At 29.0% G+C, this 18428-nt stretch overlaps 1 protein-coding gene and 1 long non-coding RNA gene across 4 annotated transcripts; both read left to right on the forward strand.

Moving 5' to 3' along the window:
- Positions 1 to 2488: 2488 nt before the first annotated feature.
- Positions 2489 to 18086, forward strand: LOC126839125 (uncharacterized). 3 transcript variants are annotated; one of them, XM_050574189.1, is made up of 12 exons: positions 2489 to 2600; positions 3255 to 3318; positions 3396 to 3425; positions 3516 to 3578; positions 3905 to 3973; positions 4413 to 4442; positions 4640 to 4669; positions 4757 to 4783; positions 4954 to 5004; positions 5299 to 5325; positions 17232 to 17318; positions 17548 to 18086. In XM_050574189.1, the coding sequence occupies exons 1-12, from the start codon at positions 2523 to 2525 to the stop codon at positions 17886 to 17888; spliced, it is 897 nt and encodes a 298-aa protein (XP_050430146.1). In that variant the 5' UTR covers positions 2489 to 2522; the 3' UTR covers positions 17889 to 18086. The 3 variants fall into 3 exon arrangements, with proteins under 3 accessions (XP_050430146.1, XP_050430147.1, XP_050430148.1); XM_050574190.1 differs by lacking the exon at positions 5299 to 5325 and adding an exon at positions 16398 to 16424; XM_050574191.1 differs by lacking the exons at positions 17232 to 17318; positions 17548 to 18086 and adding exons at positions 5547 to 5633; positions 5895 to 6434.
- Positions 11574 to 14726, forward strand: LOC126839144 (uncharacterized). The gene is made up of 3 exons (XR_007685793.1): positions 11574 to 11649; positions 14552 to 14618; positions 14697 to 14726. It is a non-coding gene; the product is annotated as an uncharacterized LOC126839144 (long non-coding RNA).
- Positions 18087 to 18428: the final 342 nt, after the last annotated feature.

Here is an 18428-nt window from a genome sequence, read left to right on the forward strand (position 1 = left end):
ATCTAAGTATACAAACACATTGACAGTGTTATCGACAAGATCGATATTAATACTAACTAGCCAGTTACGCTATCGTTGTACAAACCGAAAGAATATTGGTCTTAAACATAAATCTTTACAATGTCATAGGAAACGAATAGATTGATGAAAATTAAAAATTGAAACACTAACGGTTTTTTTGAATTCGTTGTCAAAAATGGCATGGCGAGGAAGAGAGCTTTTTTGTAAATTCTTGTTAATTATAACAAATTGCACTTTTCTGAGTCGATTGGAGCAAATTACAGAGCTACAAGAAATTGGCCCACCTTTTACAAAATTAGTCATATCTTGTGTAGAATCTACTTGCAAACTTTAAAAAGAGAGTTGCAAACTTTTGCAAATTACTTGTTAACATTTTGATTGTATTTTTGATAAGATCAAATAATGTGGGTAGGCCAAGTTCAGGTGCTTATAAAAATGTCCACATTTTAAAGCATTACCAGAATAATTAATTTTTTCACATAATTCTAAATTCAATGGACTACACACTATCTAAATACAAAATATCATTCCACTTCTTCCCTGGTAGTTAGTTCAGACTGTGCTGGTTTTTTGCTATTGTACCAGCAGGTAACGACATAACCGCTCCCTTAATCTTTTTCAAAGTTTGCCAGAAATAGTTGATGAGAGTTTAGAAATGAAAGTATTAGGATGATGACTTGTTCGGTTTCTAGTGTAATTTGGCATTTTCATAGATTTACATAGATCGTTTCTGATCTGACTCAGGACTTTGTATTCGGTTAAAGGAAATAACACTGCTAGGTGTTTTTAACCAGGTAACATTCGGCATCATGCGAAACACCTGAGTATACATAAGCATTTTCGCGATTTTTATACTTTGGTGTGCATAAGCACAAATACAATTTTTTTTAAATATTCATACCGAATTTTAGTTGCAAGTTTGCAAATTATACATAAAATTAGCCACGTGTGGGTGACACAGTGCTAAATATTTTCAGGGCGATCACAGATTCCCAGGGGGGCCTAGCTATGCCATTTATACAGTTGAACATGTAAGCAGAAATTAGCAAGAGCCATAAAAATATGTTTATAATATTTTCCAAACTAGTAAAGTCTGAACCAAGCACAGTAGGTACATGCCATTTTAAGACCAGTTAAAATACTTTTACAATTTTTCTTATGGCCATTTACGGAGTGTAGGCAATAACTCGATAATAAGAGCCAACAACTCAAAGCGGACATCATTTTTTTTGAATCGGTGACTTCCGGATCCCACAATTAGTTTGAGGGGGGGGGCACCAGATTAGTGTGTTCTAATAATAAAAGTATATACTAATTTCTAATTTATGATTATACGTCAATAATAAATAGTAAGAAAAACTATAGGTTTTCGAGAAAATTGTATAACATTATGTTATAGGGCCATTCTAGACATATCTGTGGTCAAATTATCCGACTTTAAACTCTAATACTTCGCCTAGAAAAGCGAAATTAAGAAAATGTTTTCACCCTGTCTGGGTAGAAGAGATTATGATATTTTTTTCGTTTGTCAACGTTTGCCGGCTGTACAATGTCTAAAGAATATTTCATAGAAATTTGGAATTAATTCAACTATTATCAAACAAATTATAGAAAACTATAATTTGTATTTGATAAATATGTACACTCAAACCTACAAAAAAAGAACTATAACCTTGCCAACGAGTACTATAGACATTTGTATAACTCTATGAATATCCATACAAACCCTCTTGCGTTGCCCTCAAAGCTCAAAAATTCACCTAAACGATTAAAAAAGAGTGGTGCGAGACCTTCTCTCTCATACGTAATAAAAAACCAAATTAATAAGAGTGTCCTCAATGGGCGGCTTTTCTTTTTAAAGTAACAATGACAATATCTTCTACTTATATAAATGTATAACACAAAAAAATACTCTTGAGAAATATTTCAAATTTTTAAAAAAATATTATTTCCAACTTAAAAATTACGACGCCCTATGCGCGTTTTAAAAAATAGCCAAATTAGTTCCAAATTTGTATGGAATTTTTGCTTTACCCACCCTGTATACTCTTTTTATACTTAATATTATTGCACATTGAAAAAAAGTCAAACTGAACGACTCATAGCCGACTTTGTCCTTGAAATCGTTCATGCCATTATCGATGAAAAAAAATTTTAAATAAAAAAAAAAATTATATGTTTACTTTAAAACTTATAACGATTCGGTTCAACGGTAATAATCGTTTTTTTAACGTGTCTGTATTTCATATGTAGGTATCAATTTTACTTGATGTGTTTTTTACATTTTTTTTTCTTTAACTCTCTAACACGTACGGGTATTTTTGTACCCGTAGCCGTTTTGACCGGTTTTGTAAAACCATGATAAAAAAGTGTATCGCAAGTATTATACGTACACGATAAATCACAAAAAAAAGAACCAGTTGTGTAAATAAATGAATATAGTTACCTGTTAAATCCCCATATGGATTGCGATTTTTCGGTCGAATTATAAGCCCATCGATATGTCTCAAGTAGTACATTTAGTTTCAAAAGCTGATCAAGTCTATAGTTGTCCAAAAACCTCATACCAACTACAAAATGTAAGTGAGCATTTCTATTAAACTCTAAAAATTGCAATTACGGTAAAACTAAAAATGCATGAGTCAAAAGTTATATTATTTTTTATTGCTAGTTATTTTCTTATCGATTCTTAATCATCGTTTTACACAATCCACAATACAAACAAAAAATATAAAAACCAGATTAGAAAAATTTTTGAGACAATGACTTTTATATTGAAAAGAGCATGACTGCGGTCCAGAAAAGAAATGCCTATATTTTACAAAAAAAAAAATGTATGCAAAACAATGTAGGAAACACCTATGTTCTTGTTTGACTTAATAAAAAGCACTTATAATTTATTGTTTGTTTGATAATTGTATACACATTTAAAATCTAATATAATTATATAAATAAAATTTTTTAATCATTTGTGTTTTTTACAGTAAAAAAAGTCAATTATAAAAAAAAAACTAAGTCAAACAAAAGAAAAATTGTTTTTGTATGTTTTTTTTTTAAATTTTATCTTTGACAATTTTAAAACAAAACTCCAAAAAAAATGTGTATATGTATATTTAGAAAGAATTAATACTCTCAAAAAATAAAATTTTATTTATGAGTTATGATGAAAAATGTGAATTATTTTACATTGTAACAATTATAAAACTTTTGTTTTTATTTATTATTATTCACAGATCAAAATGAAACTCTTCTGTCTTTTAATATCTTTTTTCTTCGTGGATGTGCTGGCCGATTTTGGTATTTATTAAATTTTACAGTTATCAACTTAAAGTAGTTAAAATTAAAAATAAACTCAATGTCTCACTTTTTTATAGAAACATACTTGGAGTATATTTTCACTACAAGTCAGTAACATTTTTTATTTTATAAACAAATGATTTAAAGTTTTTAAAATCCACTGTTTTTATACATATTTTTTAAATTATGTGTCATAGCTGAAGCCATGAGACTTGCTTATGAAAAGAATGATTTAACTGTAGGAGATAGATATGGAGCAAGTAAGATATTAGATTTAAAATATTATGCTAATATAGATAAACGCTTTATATGTACCTTATATGTCAAGTTATTAGTAAATTAAAAACTATAGCTTTTATGAATAGTTAAGAAAATGCAACAGATATGTAGAACAGTGCACATAGCAAAACTATATTAGCAATATATACATTAGTCAATTCTTATAATATAATCGAGGAAGTAGCTTTAAGTTAAATGGCTATTGCTCAAAGCTGGGTTTATTGTTATTCTAAACATTTGTATGGTACCTAATTTGATTTAATTTTAATATTTTAGTATAGCCCAAATATTCATTTGTTTATTCTAGATGCATTGGAGCATATGATTGAGACAATGGTTGATGATGTCAATAATGACATTGACTACATGGATTTCTGTAATCATAATTATAAAAATAATAAAAAACTTCAACTCAAGAGTAGAAAAAAAATATTTGAAAATAATATTAAAAAAATGTTCTCAAGTTTATTTTAATGCAATTAATAAGTCTGTGAAAAAAATGCTGATGTTAGTTTAACTGATGAGTTAACACTAATGAGTGTTATAACTATTTTATTTTCTACCGAAATTTAAACAAAATCTTTATGAAAAAAATACTGATGTTAGCTCTATCCACCTCGTCTGATAATTATATTTTATTTTCATCGCTTAAACTGCATAAACTCAGCCATTACATTTCATAGGGATTCCTTAGTCTATATAATATAGTTTTTTTCTACTTTCACCTTCGTCTTCTTATTTATAACTATATAATGTAATAATCTATTATGACAAATTAAATACACTATCATTAATTTATGTAATGTAAATTTTAGGCAAAATTAATTTTTTGATCGCTGTACCGGGTAATAGTTTTTGTTAAATTTTGTGAAAATATATCCACTATTTCATTCCTATTGAATTTTCCAAAAAGTCTCAGTGGAGCCTATTTCTTTCGAGTTTTTAATACACATGTATTTCCATCGTTAAAATTTATCATTCTGTTTATAATAGAATACAAAACTAAATGCAAAAACATTAATTTATGCGTTGTTAATTTCAGAAAATACGGAAATTGTCGACAGAATACCACGTAATAATTTGCATTTTTTCTTATGAAAACGTTTCCACACAGTTGTTTGATGTTTTTTATGCACACAAGATTTTTTTTTAATTACAGAATTTCCAGATTATCCAACATTGGAAAGTAAAACTCCCTTTTATGATTCATATTTTTTATACTTATTGCATATTTATTATTTATAATTTCTTTGAGAAAAATCATATGTACTTATTGACAAATACCAATATGACATATCGAGTTCAATCATAAAAAATATGTAGGTACAGTAAAATGTATTTTGATTTAAATTTTAGAAGCCAGTTTTTTCCTTCATATAATGCAAGAAGAAATAGAAAGTATACTGGGTAAATATAAAATTAAAGTTACAAATTTTCGTAGTTTTAAAGAAAAACTTAATTTATAACTTCAAGTCACAAAGCTTTTATATTTTTTGTTATTAAGATTTTAAGAATCATTCGAAATATAATTTAAACCGTTTATTTAAAAACCACTATGAGATATAAATTAACATTTGTACAATTATATTTTGCATAAAATAATATTTATCTAATGAAACTCAGAGTGAATGATACATATAAATATATTAATCGGGTTTTAGTTACTGCATAGTGATTTGATGTTTGATGTATTTGTTACAGGATATAGTGTGATGGGATATAATCCGGGTAATTACGAATTTGTTTATAGTCGTAAATAGACTTAAAAGCTTATTGATATTTACTTAATTTTATTTATTTAATGTTTTATGTCATATAATTATTTTAATAAGCTTGTGACCTCCCCGTCCCCACTATGCTCCGTCCCCACTATGCCCGGTCCAAACTGTACTTACTCCACTTTTTTATTATTTCTTCGCAACATGGTCATTTAATAATTATTTTCATAGTTTTGACAACACCGGAAACCATTGCAGACCAGAGAAGAGAAATTGTTATTCCAGCTTTACAAAATATAATCAAACGTCGTTTAATAGGTAAATATTACTATGGAGTTATTTAATAGGAACAATGGTACAACCAATTTTTATTTGTTAACAATTAACCAAATAAACTATAACTACTAACACGTAATTTTCATGTAATACAAAAAACATGACTGTACAATACGGACACCATGCTTATTGTATTAATTTTTATGACTTCGTTGTAACCCAATAGTTATGTGTTGCACCATACTAGTAAAGTAGTAAGCTAATGTTAGTAAATTAAAAAACAAATTTGTTCTAACGTTTTAGATGAATCTGTGCAGGACGAAGAGGACTCTTTATTACCGAATTGTCGTTTGCTTGGATTAAACTTGAGTGCACAATTTCCAGAATCATTCACAAAAGAACTTGAAATTGACTCAACTAACCATATTTGTATCCTAACGGACGAATCTAATGCGAAAAGGGTTTACAGAAAAATTGACAACGCATGGTCACTGACAAGCTTAGAAAATATAAACCAGTCTTTACAAACACTCGAGGAACAGTTACTGCTTGGATTTCCGCCAATTACACCTTCATCAGACGAGAGCGGAAGCTCCACAGATGAAGACAGTTTGCACGACCGCTGCACAGTGAGCTGAAATCCTAAAAACGCGATCGAAAATAATATCTCCTAAATTCATGATTTAAAACATTAAAAAAAGTTCTAATTATATGTTTATTTGGATTCGTTGAATTCAACTTTAACCTTAGATTTACAATAAGATATTTAGGTAATGATACATAATTATTGTTGTATATTATACAGTATACATATGGTACGAATAATTCACACCTCTAATTAAATAAAATGTATAAACAAATAAATTTATTTTGCCATTTGAGATTTTAATTAACTTTCTTTTTTTTACCTAAGATTTTTTTGGCCGGTGAAAACTGAAAACTGTTATCAAATATGAAATCAGCGACCACAAAAACATGTAATTCGACCACTTTTCAAGTCTTTTACACGCGAATAAAATATTATATAATATCAAATCTAAATGTATAAACCTTAGGCTAAATGTAAAAAATAAAATTACTTTTTGTTCAATTAGCCAAGACTAAAAAGCATAAGCTCAAAAAAAAAAAAAAAATGTATGTATAATCATTTTATTTGATACATTAGGTCGTCGTGCTTGTCCAATATGGTACATTATACGTATAGAATATAAATTTGTTGGAATTTTAGGCACATAACATGGTATAGTAGATTATGACAGTTTCGTGGAAGAAACATTGAAACAAAGAACACATTGAGGTCGAGGCACGTAAAAGAAGGACATATTGTTATTATTCACAATTTGTAGACGAACATAATGTTGTAAACGTTGATTATTAACAACCAAGGTAGCTACAATAGGAAACTTGCTGAGGTTGACTAAAATTCTAATTTCACACAGTTATGTTATTCTAACCAATAACCTAACCAATATGCCGTCAAATCAATTAATTCGACATCTTTTTATAACTTCAAGGCCTGGTCATTGTTTTAGATTAAACATAGTTAGCATAAGGTGCTTTGTTATCAATTACCGCTGTTGCTGAAATGATTAGTCTATTTTAATTCATTATAACACATCTTAGAATAATGCACGTTATTCGAATTTTAGTATTTCAATATCGTTATTTAAAATTGTAATATTAGTAATCGTTGAAACAGTTTTTATAAAACCATAAAAAAATGTTTTAAAAAACATACTATTCCGCCCATATCGTTTTTATAAAAGTGTATTGTGTAGAAAAACGCAGTCTAAACTCCGCTTGTTATGTAATGTGCGTGCACGAAAAATCACAAAAAAAAAAATGAAATAGTTAAGTAAACAAACGAACATAATATCTTCAGTGCAAAAAAATATTTGCATTGTGTTAGTCGGTTTTTTTGCTCTCCTGTAAAATTGACAAAAATGAGATAAGTGGTGTTGCTTCTTAAGCGACGATATTGTAAGTTTTAAAAAGGAAAATACATCCGAGACATGTACAAACGGATAAATCACTTTAAACGAGGGTATAAAATGTATAGGTAATTATGGGAATAAATTATAGTAGACAAATGACAAACTTTAATCGTATCGACCCCGGAAAACAAAAAAAATTATTTTATTTTATATAATTTTATTCATATCGATTGTGAAATCGAGGTCATGGTTAAGTTTAATCGTGAAGAATGTCTTAGAATGTATTATTTTATTGTTGGTTTTTTTTTTAAGTCGTTCGATGATAACTGAGCAGGAAAAAAAGTAAGCCAGCATCCTGAGAACAATAATTGATTAATGAAATCAAAAAAAAAAAAAAAGAAGACCACTTAGACGCCCCAGACCGCTGATTTAGATGGATGGAGTGCGGAAAGACCCACTAAGAATAAAAACAATCACGAAGGAATGGCTAAAGATAGTTATTAAAACTAATAGTAGTATAAAACGACCTGTATCGAATGAAAAATAAGTTGTTTATCGGTGAAATATTTTCGCAAATGAAACATTAGTACAAATAAGAACAGTTACAACGACCAACAAAAGCAGAAACCATAAAAACAATTTCGTTTTAACGACAAAAGAATAGATTTTCAATTGAAACCTACGCGTCGATAAAATATATGTTTATACTTGTTATTGCAACTTGAGAACAATTTTCAAAAATACCGGCCATAATGTACAGCTTTGATAATAAAAAACGAAAACAAAATAATTATAAGCAGTACGATGAATTGTAAAAAAAAAGCCAAAATATGTAATATGTTATGTAACAAATAATGGAGTATTTAATACATTTTTTCTATTAACCCCATAAAAAAAAAACAATAATATTATTGTTAAAAGTAATCGGTACATTTTTTAAATAAAAATGGCTTTGCCACGTTCGAGAAGTTGTATTTTATAATTATTAAAAAAACATTTTTGGATACTCACATCGAGCATTTTTCAATAAAACTACTTTTTGTTTACCGATATTTTTTTCAATAAATTACCAAAAAAATAAATAATTATGTTCACTACCGCTCCTTATGTAGAGATTTTATAGTTGGCCAAAATGTGAGTTATTTGAGATGGGTGTATATTTTTAATAGTTGTTATTTCGGCTCCATGAAGCCATGGAAAGAACATACTATGCAAACGCCTTTTTACGATATTTATATGTATATTTGGAGTGTTCTCTTTAGTGAAGACTACAAAAACCGTTGAGCAATTGATAATTCCTAATTTGTATAAAATGATTTATTTAGCTTTCTCTACACAAATTAGAAGTATGTATTGTGAAACGTCCTTTTCGGTAATGCGTCGCATTCAAAATATAATAATAATCAAAACCGTTTTAACGTTGGACACTCCAAAAAATACAACTAGGTCAATTTTTAAGATGTTGTTTTTGTTTTAAAATAGTTTATTATTTAGTTCATTGGTGTACGACTAACAAGTGACTATTTGAACAAGCATGGAAAACATCGCATCAAAATATGTGGTGGTGTTATTTAAATAAATAACACAACTTAAAACGTTTACACGATTCGTTGCCGAGTAAAAAATGTAGTAAACAAGAATTTAGAAAAGCAATAACAATGATAAAACCATATAATATTTCAAAAGGGTTTAAATTAATAAAGAATTAAAATAGTAAAATTATTCATGACCGGGTGTACCCAATAGCCTTAAGTAAAAAAGGAATGGTCCCACAATATAATAATAATCAAAATCTTTTTGACTTCGGAGAGCTCAAATAATACAACTAGGTCGGTTTTACAAATGTTGTTTTTAGATATATTTCTTATTATGTGCAACGGGTAACGGTTTGAACAAGCATAGAAAACATCACAAGCAAATAGTTTCTTCTTATTTCGATAAATAACACAACTTAAAACGTGTTTTCAATACGTTTCTCTTTAAGATAGTGAATATACAATTATTTAGAAAAGTAATGATAAAGCCATATAAGATTTTTTAAAAGGTATTTAAATATAAATATAAATATAATATAGTAACTATGTTCATGACCGCATGTAGACATTTTTAGGTGTTCTCAGACTAATTGTAGGAATATGGATAAAAACAAAATTAATGGTTTCATAATAATTTATAGTTCTTTTATTATTATATAAATAATATATTGTATACGTATTAAAAATAAATGTATTTAACATTTTCTCATTTCTATAAGTTCTGCCTAAAGGTATACAACACATATTTTGTGTCTATATAGAATATGTTAAACATAATAAAACTTTAAGGTCTTTTATATACTAACGCATTTAATAGTACGAAAAATCCGTGTACATCTACCACTATGGAGCTTTTTTATGTGCATTATTATTACTAATATTTTTTTTCACGCCGATGCAAATTTAAGGTAAAGAAGACGCAAAAAAAATTTTACTTACCGTGCGTTGCTTACAAACTTTATGGTTTTTTATAATATACCAACGCGTTTCATACAACGAAAATTCATAGCATAAAATCAAACCTTACACATTTTAGTTTGTAAACCCAAATTTGGGCATATGCTCAAGAAATCCGAACACGTTAGAAAATAATCTTTCTAATCGTTAATTTGTTTTGTAAAAAACCAAGCCAGTACAGTTAGGTCGAGTCATAGTGGGGAGGGGAGGTCACGGGTCTACTAGAATTATTATAACTGAAAGTGATAAAATCATTTTTAAATAAACGCTTCGATGCGAATCTATGGATAGTAGGTCCAAACTGTTACAGTAGAAAAATATTATATGTAAGTGAGTGAGTGAATAATAGTAGGTAGTAGTAGACAGTAGTAGTAGTATGTGAGTAAGTTAGAGCGGTCCAGATAAAAATACAAATATCGATGAGAGCATTGTACCTAATGACCATTATTTGCTTAAGAATTAATTTTTAGTTGAAGGGTGGTTGCTGTTAAGGTTTTTCACATGACCTCGACTCCACAATCAATAAAAATAAAATTGTATAAAATAAAACGGTTTCTTGTTTTTATTGGGGTTGATACGATTATGGTTTGCAATTTGTCTGTTATAATTTATTCCCATAATTATCCTACACACAACATATCCTATACATAACCCTCGTTTAAGGCGATTCATCCGTTTGTTCGTGTCTCAAAGGTAATTCCTTTTTTTACACCTAAAATATATATTTTTTTTTTGCGTTTATTTGAAAAATTTACAATCTACAAAAAATAATGTACTATAAGTAAATAAGATGATGATAATAATAAATAAGGCGTGAACAAATACTTGAGAGGAAAACTCACATTAGAGTCACCTGTACATCAGTTATAAAAGTGTTATTTACAAGTTTAGTTTAGAAGGTGGGTTGTTTGGTAGGGTCCGAGCTGGGCGATAAGACTATTTGGATGGTCGGCTAGTTTACTGTGGTATCTAGAGTAGTATAAAGAGGCAACTTCTTGAACAGTTCTTATTTTAAGTCGTTGTGTTGGTGACAAACTATGGCACCATAGTGATGATGCGCAAGCATGTTGACTGAAATGCCTGGATTGCTGTATCCCAGGAGAGGGGTCGTAAGACAATATGGGTTGGAGAAGAAGAATACAATATTATTATTAAAAAAAAAAAAAAGTTACCCACTTTTAAAAAATAATATCCCAAACGAATCCTATCTTACGAGCAATGAATTAGTTAAGTGTTATGCCAAACGTTTCATTGCGTTGGCTACCATAATCATGTAAAATACAGTTTTGTTGGTATACCTATGTCTAAGATTACACATCGCCTGTAATACAATTGTTTACAAAATAAAAACTTGTACCGCTATGCCCCGACCCTCCCACTGTGCCTATTGCGTAGAAAAACACAGTCTTAACTCCGCTTTCCAAGGAACCTATGTTCACGATAAACCACAAAAAAATGACCCAGTTGTGAGTTGTGTAAATAAATGTACATAATATTTACACTGCAAAAAAATATTTAGTTTGTGATTTTTCGGTCGAAGTAAAAGCCCATCCATAAGTCGCCATTAGTACATTTAGTTTCTGAAGCTGAACAAGTCGATTGTTGTCCAAGAACCTCTCCACAATAATTTAAGTAAGTATTTCTATTAAACTCTATGAAATTGTTATTACGCTAAAACTAAAAAAGCATGAGTCTAATAAATCAAAGGTTTTAGTGTTAAAAAACAGTAATAAGGATTTTATATTGCTAGTTATTTTTTTATCGATTCTTAATCATCGTTTTACACAATCCACATTTTGGAGAGAATTTTATAATAGATTTTTTAGTGAAAAAGTCAGTAGTTTCATAATACATCACTGAAGTAGAGTACAACCAAGATAAAATTAAAAAAATATATTTTGACCGCCCCGAGTCAAAGAAACAACATTCACCAAAATTATTTAGATTTTCCATCATAACTCAAAAATGTTCAACAGCACAAAGATAAAAAAAAAACAGTTTTGTAGGGAACATAATTTATATACGTATACAATTTTATTTATACATTTTTTTTAATCGCCCAAAATAAAATTTCAAAATTAAATACGTCATGCAAAAATAAGTTTTTTTTTATTTTTACTTAAAATTGATTATAATACAACAAAAATACAAACAAAAAATATAAAAACCGGATTATAGAAATTCGCAAATAATGACTTTTATATTGATAAGAGCATGACTGCGGTCTAGAAAAGAAGTGCCTATATTTTACATTTAGCTAAAATGCAGGAAACATATATGTTCTTGTGTGACTTACTAAAAAGCACTTATAATTTATTGTCTGTTTGATAATGATTTAATTGCCCCTGCGTGACGCATTTGGGTGAGTTTTAGTTTACATAAAATTTATATATTTCATAAGATCTCTGAACACAGATGAAATTGCGCGAGTGTTTTTTCCCATATCATCGCGTACCTAAATTTCATGTGAAGTTTTAAAATATCAGCGTTAATATTAGTTTCATAACTTACTGATTATCAGAACAACATCTTCGCCAAGGTCACGCGTTTCTCCTACTACCTTCGGAAATGCCGACAAGCTTACCGCTATGTAACTACAGCGTTGTTCGCTACCATATGAAAATAGTTAAAATAGCAAATTCCGGGCAGAGTTGATATTAGTGCGGGCACAGCCACGAGCTCTAAACCGAAATATAAATACGATCTCATACAGCGGCAGTATGCAAACCAGCGTCGCAAAGTAGCGCGGGCCCTATTAAATTCAACAAAGTCGGCCAAGCTTAAAATGGAAATGCCAGCTGTTATAGATCAATATTATCGTTCCCTTTTTGAGGTATCCGACAATCAAATACGTGATACACACGACCCCAGCGTAGATACCGACGGGACGTTTATACTTACAAAAGAAGACATTGAGTCGTCCATCATACAGATATCTATAGAAACATCCCCAGGCCCAGACGAAATCGTTCTTCGTTAGCGTAAAGTGCATAAATGCTACACGGGCTATCGGAAAAGTGATGCTGGAATGGAATGGAACAAGGAGAAAGGTGATGAACAAAACTTAAGCAATTGGTGGCCAATTACAGTTTTTAGTGTACATCAAACTCAATCAAAATAGAGGCGAATAAGCAGACAACCGACTGTATTACGCTACGCCGCGGGGTGGCACAAGCCTCGGGGTTGATGGTGTGGGTCGCCGCTAAAAATCCGGGTGGTCACCCATCCGGGTTCAAGCGGCAACGGCCCCAGCTCAACCTCAAGTGCCATGCGGCAGCTGAGGTGTCCACTGCGCCACACCGCCCCATTTACTCGAATTAATAGAATTAAAAGAAATGTGCTTAACTACCATGCGTGACACGCTTAATGTTATACATAAACATCTATATTCTAAATATGGTTATAAATTATACAAACTAATTTTCTTTTTTACTTTTAAACTAGACTATCGTGATCTGAATTATATTATTTTATCATTGTATTTTAAGACTACATTATATTATTGTATTTTATGTGATTTATTTTTATTGTTTGTACTGTATTATGTAATCTTTTTGAATTTTGTAACAATTATGTCCGAATGTGTACACTGTGTCATGTAGGCAACCCGACCGTCGGGCAGTTCACTCCAATAAAGATTGTTTCTCTCTATTATAAATTTTACATGAATATATAAATTAAATCTTTCAATCATTTGTGTTTTTACAGTGAAAATAAGTCAAACAAAAGAAAATATTGTTTTTGCATGTTTTTAATTTTATCTTTGGCGATTTTAAAACAAAACTCTAAAAACAAATTTGTACACGTATATTAGACAGAATTAATACCCTCAAAAAATAAGATTTTATTTATGAGTTATGTGTGGACAATCTAAATTATTTTGCTGAATATTCCGTTTTTGATTTAGATGAAATTTTTTTTTTAAAAATTTTTTTTCACTCTATATCAAGATTCTAATCTAGGCTATTATGATAATGATTTATTTTTTCAGTAAACCTTAGTGTACTATTTAAAAAGATATTTCAATATTTTTTATAACAGTTATAGCTATATTTCTAAGGATATTTTTTTAAAATGTTATATTCTATCCACTCATGAATAGTTTCGCTTTAAATCCATTATGGGTTGAATAAGAATCATTATGCATATTCAAGTTTAGACGCTTGACAACTATTGAGTGTGTAATGTCACATAAAATCTAGGTAACTTTAATAACAACATTTAGCTAAATACTTTTTTCTAATTTATATTTTGAATAGTGTAACCTAACTTTTTTATACAATAAAAAAGTAAGGTTAATTTAAATAGTTAACAGATTTATTTTTATTTTTGTCTATCTTAATTCTAGTGAAATAACGTCTAATACAAAAAAAAACATTTAGCTGCCTTGGAAATAATGTGGGTCTAGTAAAAAAATGATTATGTATATATTTATCATATTAAAACTGCCTCGCAAAACCATAACCTTCTCCTATCTGACCGGAGGCACTATGACTATTATAACATTTTTGTTTTTATTTACTATTATTCACAGATCAAAATGAAACTCTTCTATTTATTAATATCTTTTTTCTTCGTGGATGTTTCGGCAAATTATTTTCGTAATTATGAAATTTTCACAGTTATCAACTTAAGGTAGTTAAAATTTGAAATAAATTTAATGTCTCACTTTTTTACAGTGACTTACTTGGAGTATATTATCACTACAAGTCAGTAACATTTTTTATTTTATAAACAAATGATTTTAATTTTATAAAATCCACTGTTTTTATACATATTTTTTAAATTATGCGTCATAGCTGAAGCCATGAGACTTGCTTATGAAAAGAACGATTTAACTGTAGGAGATAGATATGGAGCAAGTAAGATATTAGATTAAAAATATTATGCTAATATAGATAAACGCTTTGTTATATGTACCTTATATGTCAAGTTATTAGTAAATTAAAAACTATAGCTTTTATGAATAGTTAAGAAAATGCAACAGATATGTAGAACAGTGCACATAGCAGAACTATATTAGCAGTAAATACATTAGTCATTTCTTATAATTTAATCGAGGAAGAAGCTTTAAGTTAAGTGGCTACTGCTCAAAGCTGGGTTTAATATTATTCTAAACATTTGTATGGTACCCAATTTGATTTAATTTTAATATTTTAGTATAGTCCAAATCTTCATTTGTTTATTCTAGATGCATTGGAACATGTGATTGAGACAATGGTTGATGATGTCAATAATGACATTGACTACATGGATTTCTGTAATCATTATTATAAGAATAATAAAAAATCATCAACTCAAGAGTAGAAAAAAAAATTTGAAAATAATTTAAATAATGCTTCTCAAGCTTATCTTTATGCTATTGATGAGTGTTATAATAATTATATTTTCCACCGAAATCTAAATAAAAGCTTTATGCAAAAATACTGATGTTAGCTTTATCAACCTCGTCTGATTAGCACATTTTATTCTCGTCGCTTAAACTTCACCAACTCAGCAATTATATTTTATAAGGATTCCTTAGTCTATATTATAAAGTTTTTTTCTACCTTCTTCTTTTAATTTATAATTTATTGAATGTCAATTTCAGGCAAAATTAATTTTTTGATCGCTGTACCCGGTAAGAGTTTTTGTTGAATTTTATGAAAATATTTCCAATATTTCTTTCCTATTGAATTTTCCACGGAGACTCTCATCGTATTAAATGTACAGTAGAGCATATTTCTTCCGAGTTTTTAATATACATGTATTGCCTACCTTGAAATTTGTCTTCCTGTTTACAACAGAATACAAAATTAAATGCAATATCATTAATTTATGTGATGTTAATTTCAGAAAATACGGAAATTATCCCTAGAATACTGCGTAATAATTTGCATTTTTTTTTATGAAAGCGTTTCCACACAGTTCTTTGATGCACTCAAGATTTTTTTTTTATTACAGAACCGCCAGTTTATCCAACATTCCAAAGTAAAAACCAATCAATCATAAAGCGTATGTAGGTACAATAAAATGTATTTTGTTTTAAATTTTAGAAGCCGCTTTTTTCCTTCATAAAATGCAAGAAGAAATAGAAAGTATATTGGGTAAATATAAAATTAAAGTTACATATTTTTGTAGTTTTAAAGAAAAACTGAATTTATAACTTCAAGTCATAAAGCTTTTATATTTTTTATTGTTAAGATTTTAAGAATCATTCGAAATATAATTTACACCGTTTATTTAAAAACCACTATGAGATATAAATTAACATTTGTACAATTATATTTTGCATTAAATAATATTTATCTAATGAAACTCAGAGTGAATGATATATATAAATATATTAATCGGGTTTTAATTACTGCATAGTGATTTGATGTTTGATGTATTTGTTACAGGATATAGTGTGATGGGATATAATCTGGGTAATTACGAATTTGTTTATAGTCATAAATAGACTTAAAAGCTTATTGATATTTACTTAATTTTATGTATTTAATGTTTTATGTCATATAATTATTTTAATAAGCTAAACTTTTTGTTAAGGAGAGAGAGATAGAGAGCGAGTAGGTGACTACTAAGTGTTTAATGTGTAATAAATTGATTGGGATTTCTATTAGAGAGAGAACATATTAGTATATTTATATTTATTTGGTATGCCCCCACACGTCAATAGTTTGAAATTTTAATTATACCCATTTCTTAAACCCCTAAGGGGATTGCATGCATTTTGTTTGTATGGTTTTTTAGCCATAATTTTAGAACCATTAGGTTGAAAATTGGTCATGAGTTATGACTGATATGTATCGATAACTTAATAAACGAAGAAAAAATTCGGGACTACAGTTTTTATTAATTGCCGGAAAATTGTGTTTTTCAAAATTTTATATATTTTAACAAAAATACCTTAAATCTTAAAAAAGGCAGTACAGTGGGTTCGGAGAATACTAGAGGCGGAGAGGTCACAGGCTTACAGGAATAATTACAACTGAAAGTGATAAAATCACTTTCCAATTAAGTCCAAACCAGCATACAAAGAAAGATTTAAAATGTAGGTTCAGTGTTTACAAATTAGCATCAAAGCGTTTATTTAAAAGTGATTAGATCACAAATTCAGTTGTAATAAATCCTGTAAACTTGTGACCTCCTCGTCCCCGCTATGCCCCGACCACACTGTACTTACTCCACTTTTTTATTATTTCTTCATAGTCATTTAATAATTATTTTCATAGTTTTGACAACACCGGAAACCATTGCAGACCAGAGAAGAGAAATTGTTATTCCAGCTTTACGAAATATAATCAAACGTCGTTTATTAGGTAAATATTACTATGGAGTTATTTAATAGGAACAATGGTACAACCAATTTTTATTTGTTAACAATTAACCAAATAAACTATAACTACTATCACGTAATTTTCATGTAATACAAATAACATGGCTGTACAATACGGACACCATGATTATTGTATTAATTTAACAATAAAAGTAGCAAACCAGTAAGCTAATATTAGCAAATTAAAAAACAAATTTGTTCAAACACTTTAGATGAACCTGTGCATGACGAAGAGGCTGACGACTCTATATTACCGAATTGTCGTTTGCTTGGATTATACTTGAGTACACAATTTCCAGAATCATTCACAAAAGAACTTGTAATTGACTCAACTGGCCGTAATTGTATCGTAACGGACGAATCTAATGCGATAAGGGTATACAGAAAAATTGACAACGCATGGTCACTGACAAGCTTAGAAAATATAAACCAGTCTTTACAAACACTCGAGGAACAGTTACTGCTTGGAGTTCCGCCAATTACACCTTCATCAGACGAGAGCGGAAGCTCCACAGATGAAGACAGTTTGCACGACCGCTGCACAGTGAGCTGAAATCCTAAAAACGCGATCGAAAATAATATCTCCTAAATTCATGATTTAAAACATTAAAAAAAGTTCTAATTATATGTTTATTTGGATTCGTTGAATTCAACTTTAACCTTAGATTTACAATAAGATATTTAGGTAATGGTACATAATTATTGTTGTATATTATACAATATACATATGGTACAAATAATTCACACCTCTAATTAAATAAAATGTATAAACAAATAAATTTATTTTGCCATTTGAGATTTTAATTAACTTTCTTTTTTTTACCTAAGATTTTTTTGGCCGGTGAAAACTGAAAACTGATATCAAATATGAAATCAGCGACCACAAAAACAAGTAATTTGACTACTTTTCAAGCCACCATTTGTTATAAATTTCACAAATGTCAATATTACACTACGACTATGCTTATGGGTTGTACACACGAATAAAATATTATATAATATCAGATCTAAATGTATACGCTTTGGGCTAAATTTATAAAAATAAACTTACATTTATAGATGTAAGAAATTAAAGAATTACTTTTTGTTCAAT

The sequence above is a fragment of the Adelges cooleyi genome, unplaced genomic scaffold (assembly GCF_023614345.1).
Source record: "Adelges cooleyi isolate 19-005CV unplaced genomic scaffold, UGA_ACOO_1.1 ACOO_flye_CR_arks_rails_tigmint_CR_PRNA_30, whole genome shotgun sequence".
Taxonomy (NCBI): Eukaryota; Metazoa; Arthropoda; class Insecta; order Hemiptera; family Adelgidae; genus Adelges; species Adelges cooleyi.

Excerpts from the sequence above, each read along its gene's own strand:
- LOC126839125 (XM_050574189.1), top strand. The coding sequence starts at position 2,523 with ATGTCTCAAGTAGTACATTTAGTTTCAAAAGCTGATCAAGTCTATAGT. Across the intron at positions 3,426-3,515 it reads GGAGTATATTTTCACTACAA|CTGAAGCCATGAGACTTGCT; the intron begins GTCAGTAACATT and ends TATGTGTCATAG. Across the intron at positions 4,784-4,953 it reads AGATTATCCAACATTGGAAA|AAGCCAGTTTTTTCCTTCAT; the intron begins GTAAAACTCCCT and ends TTTAAATTTTAG.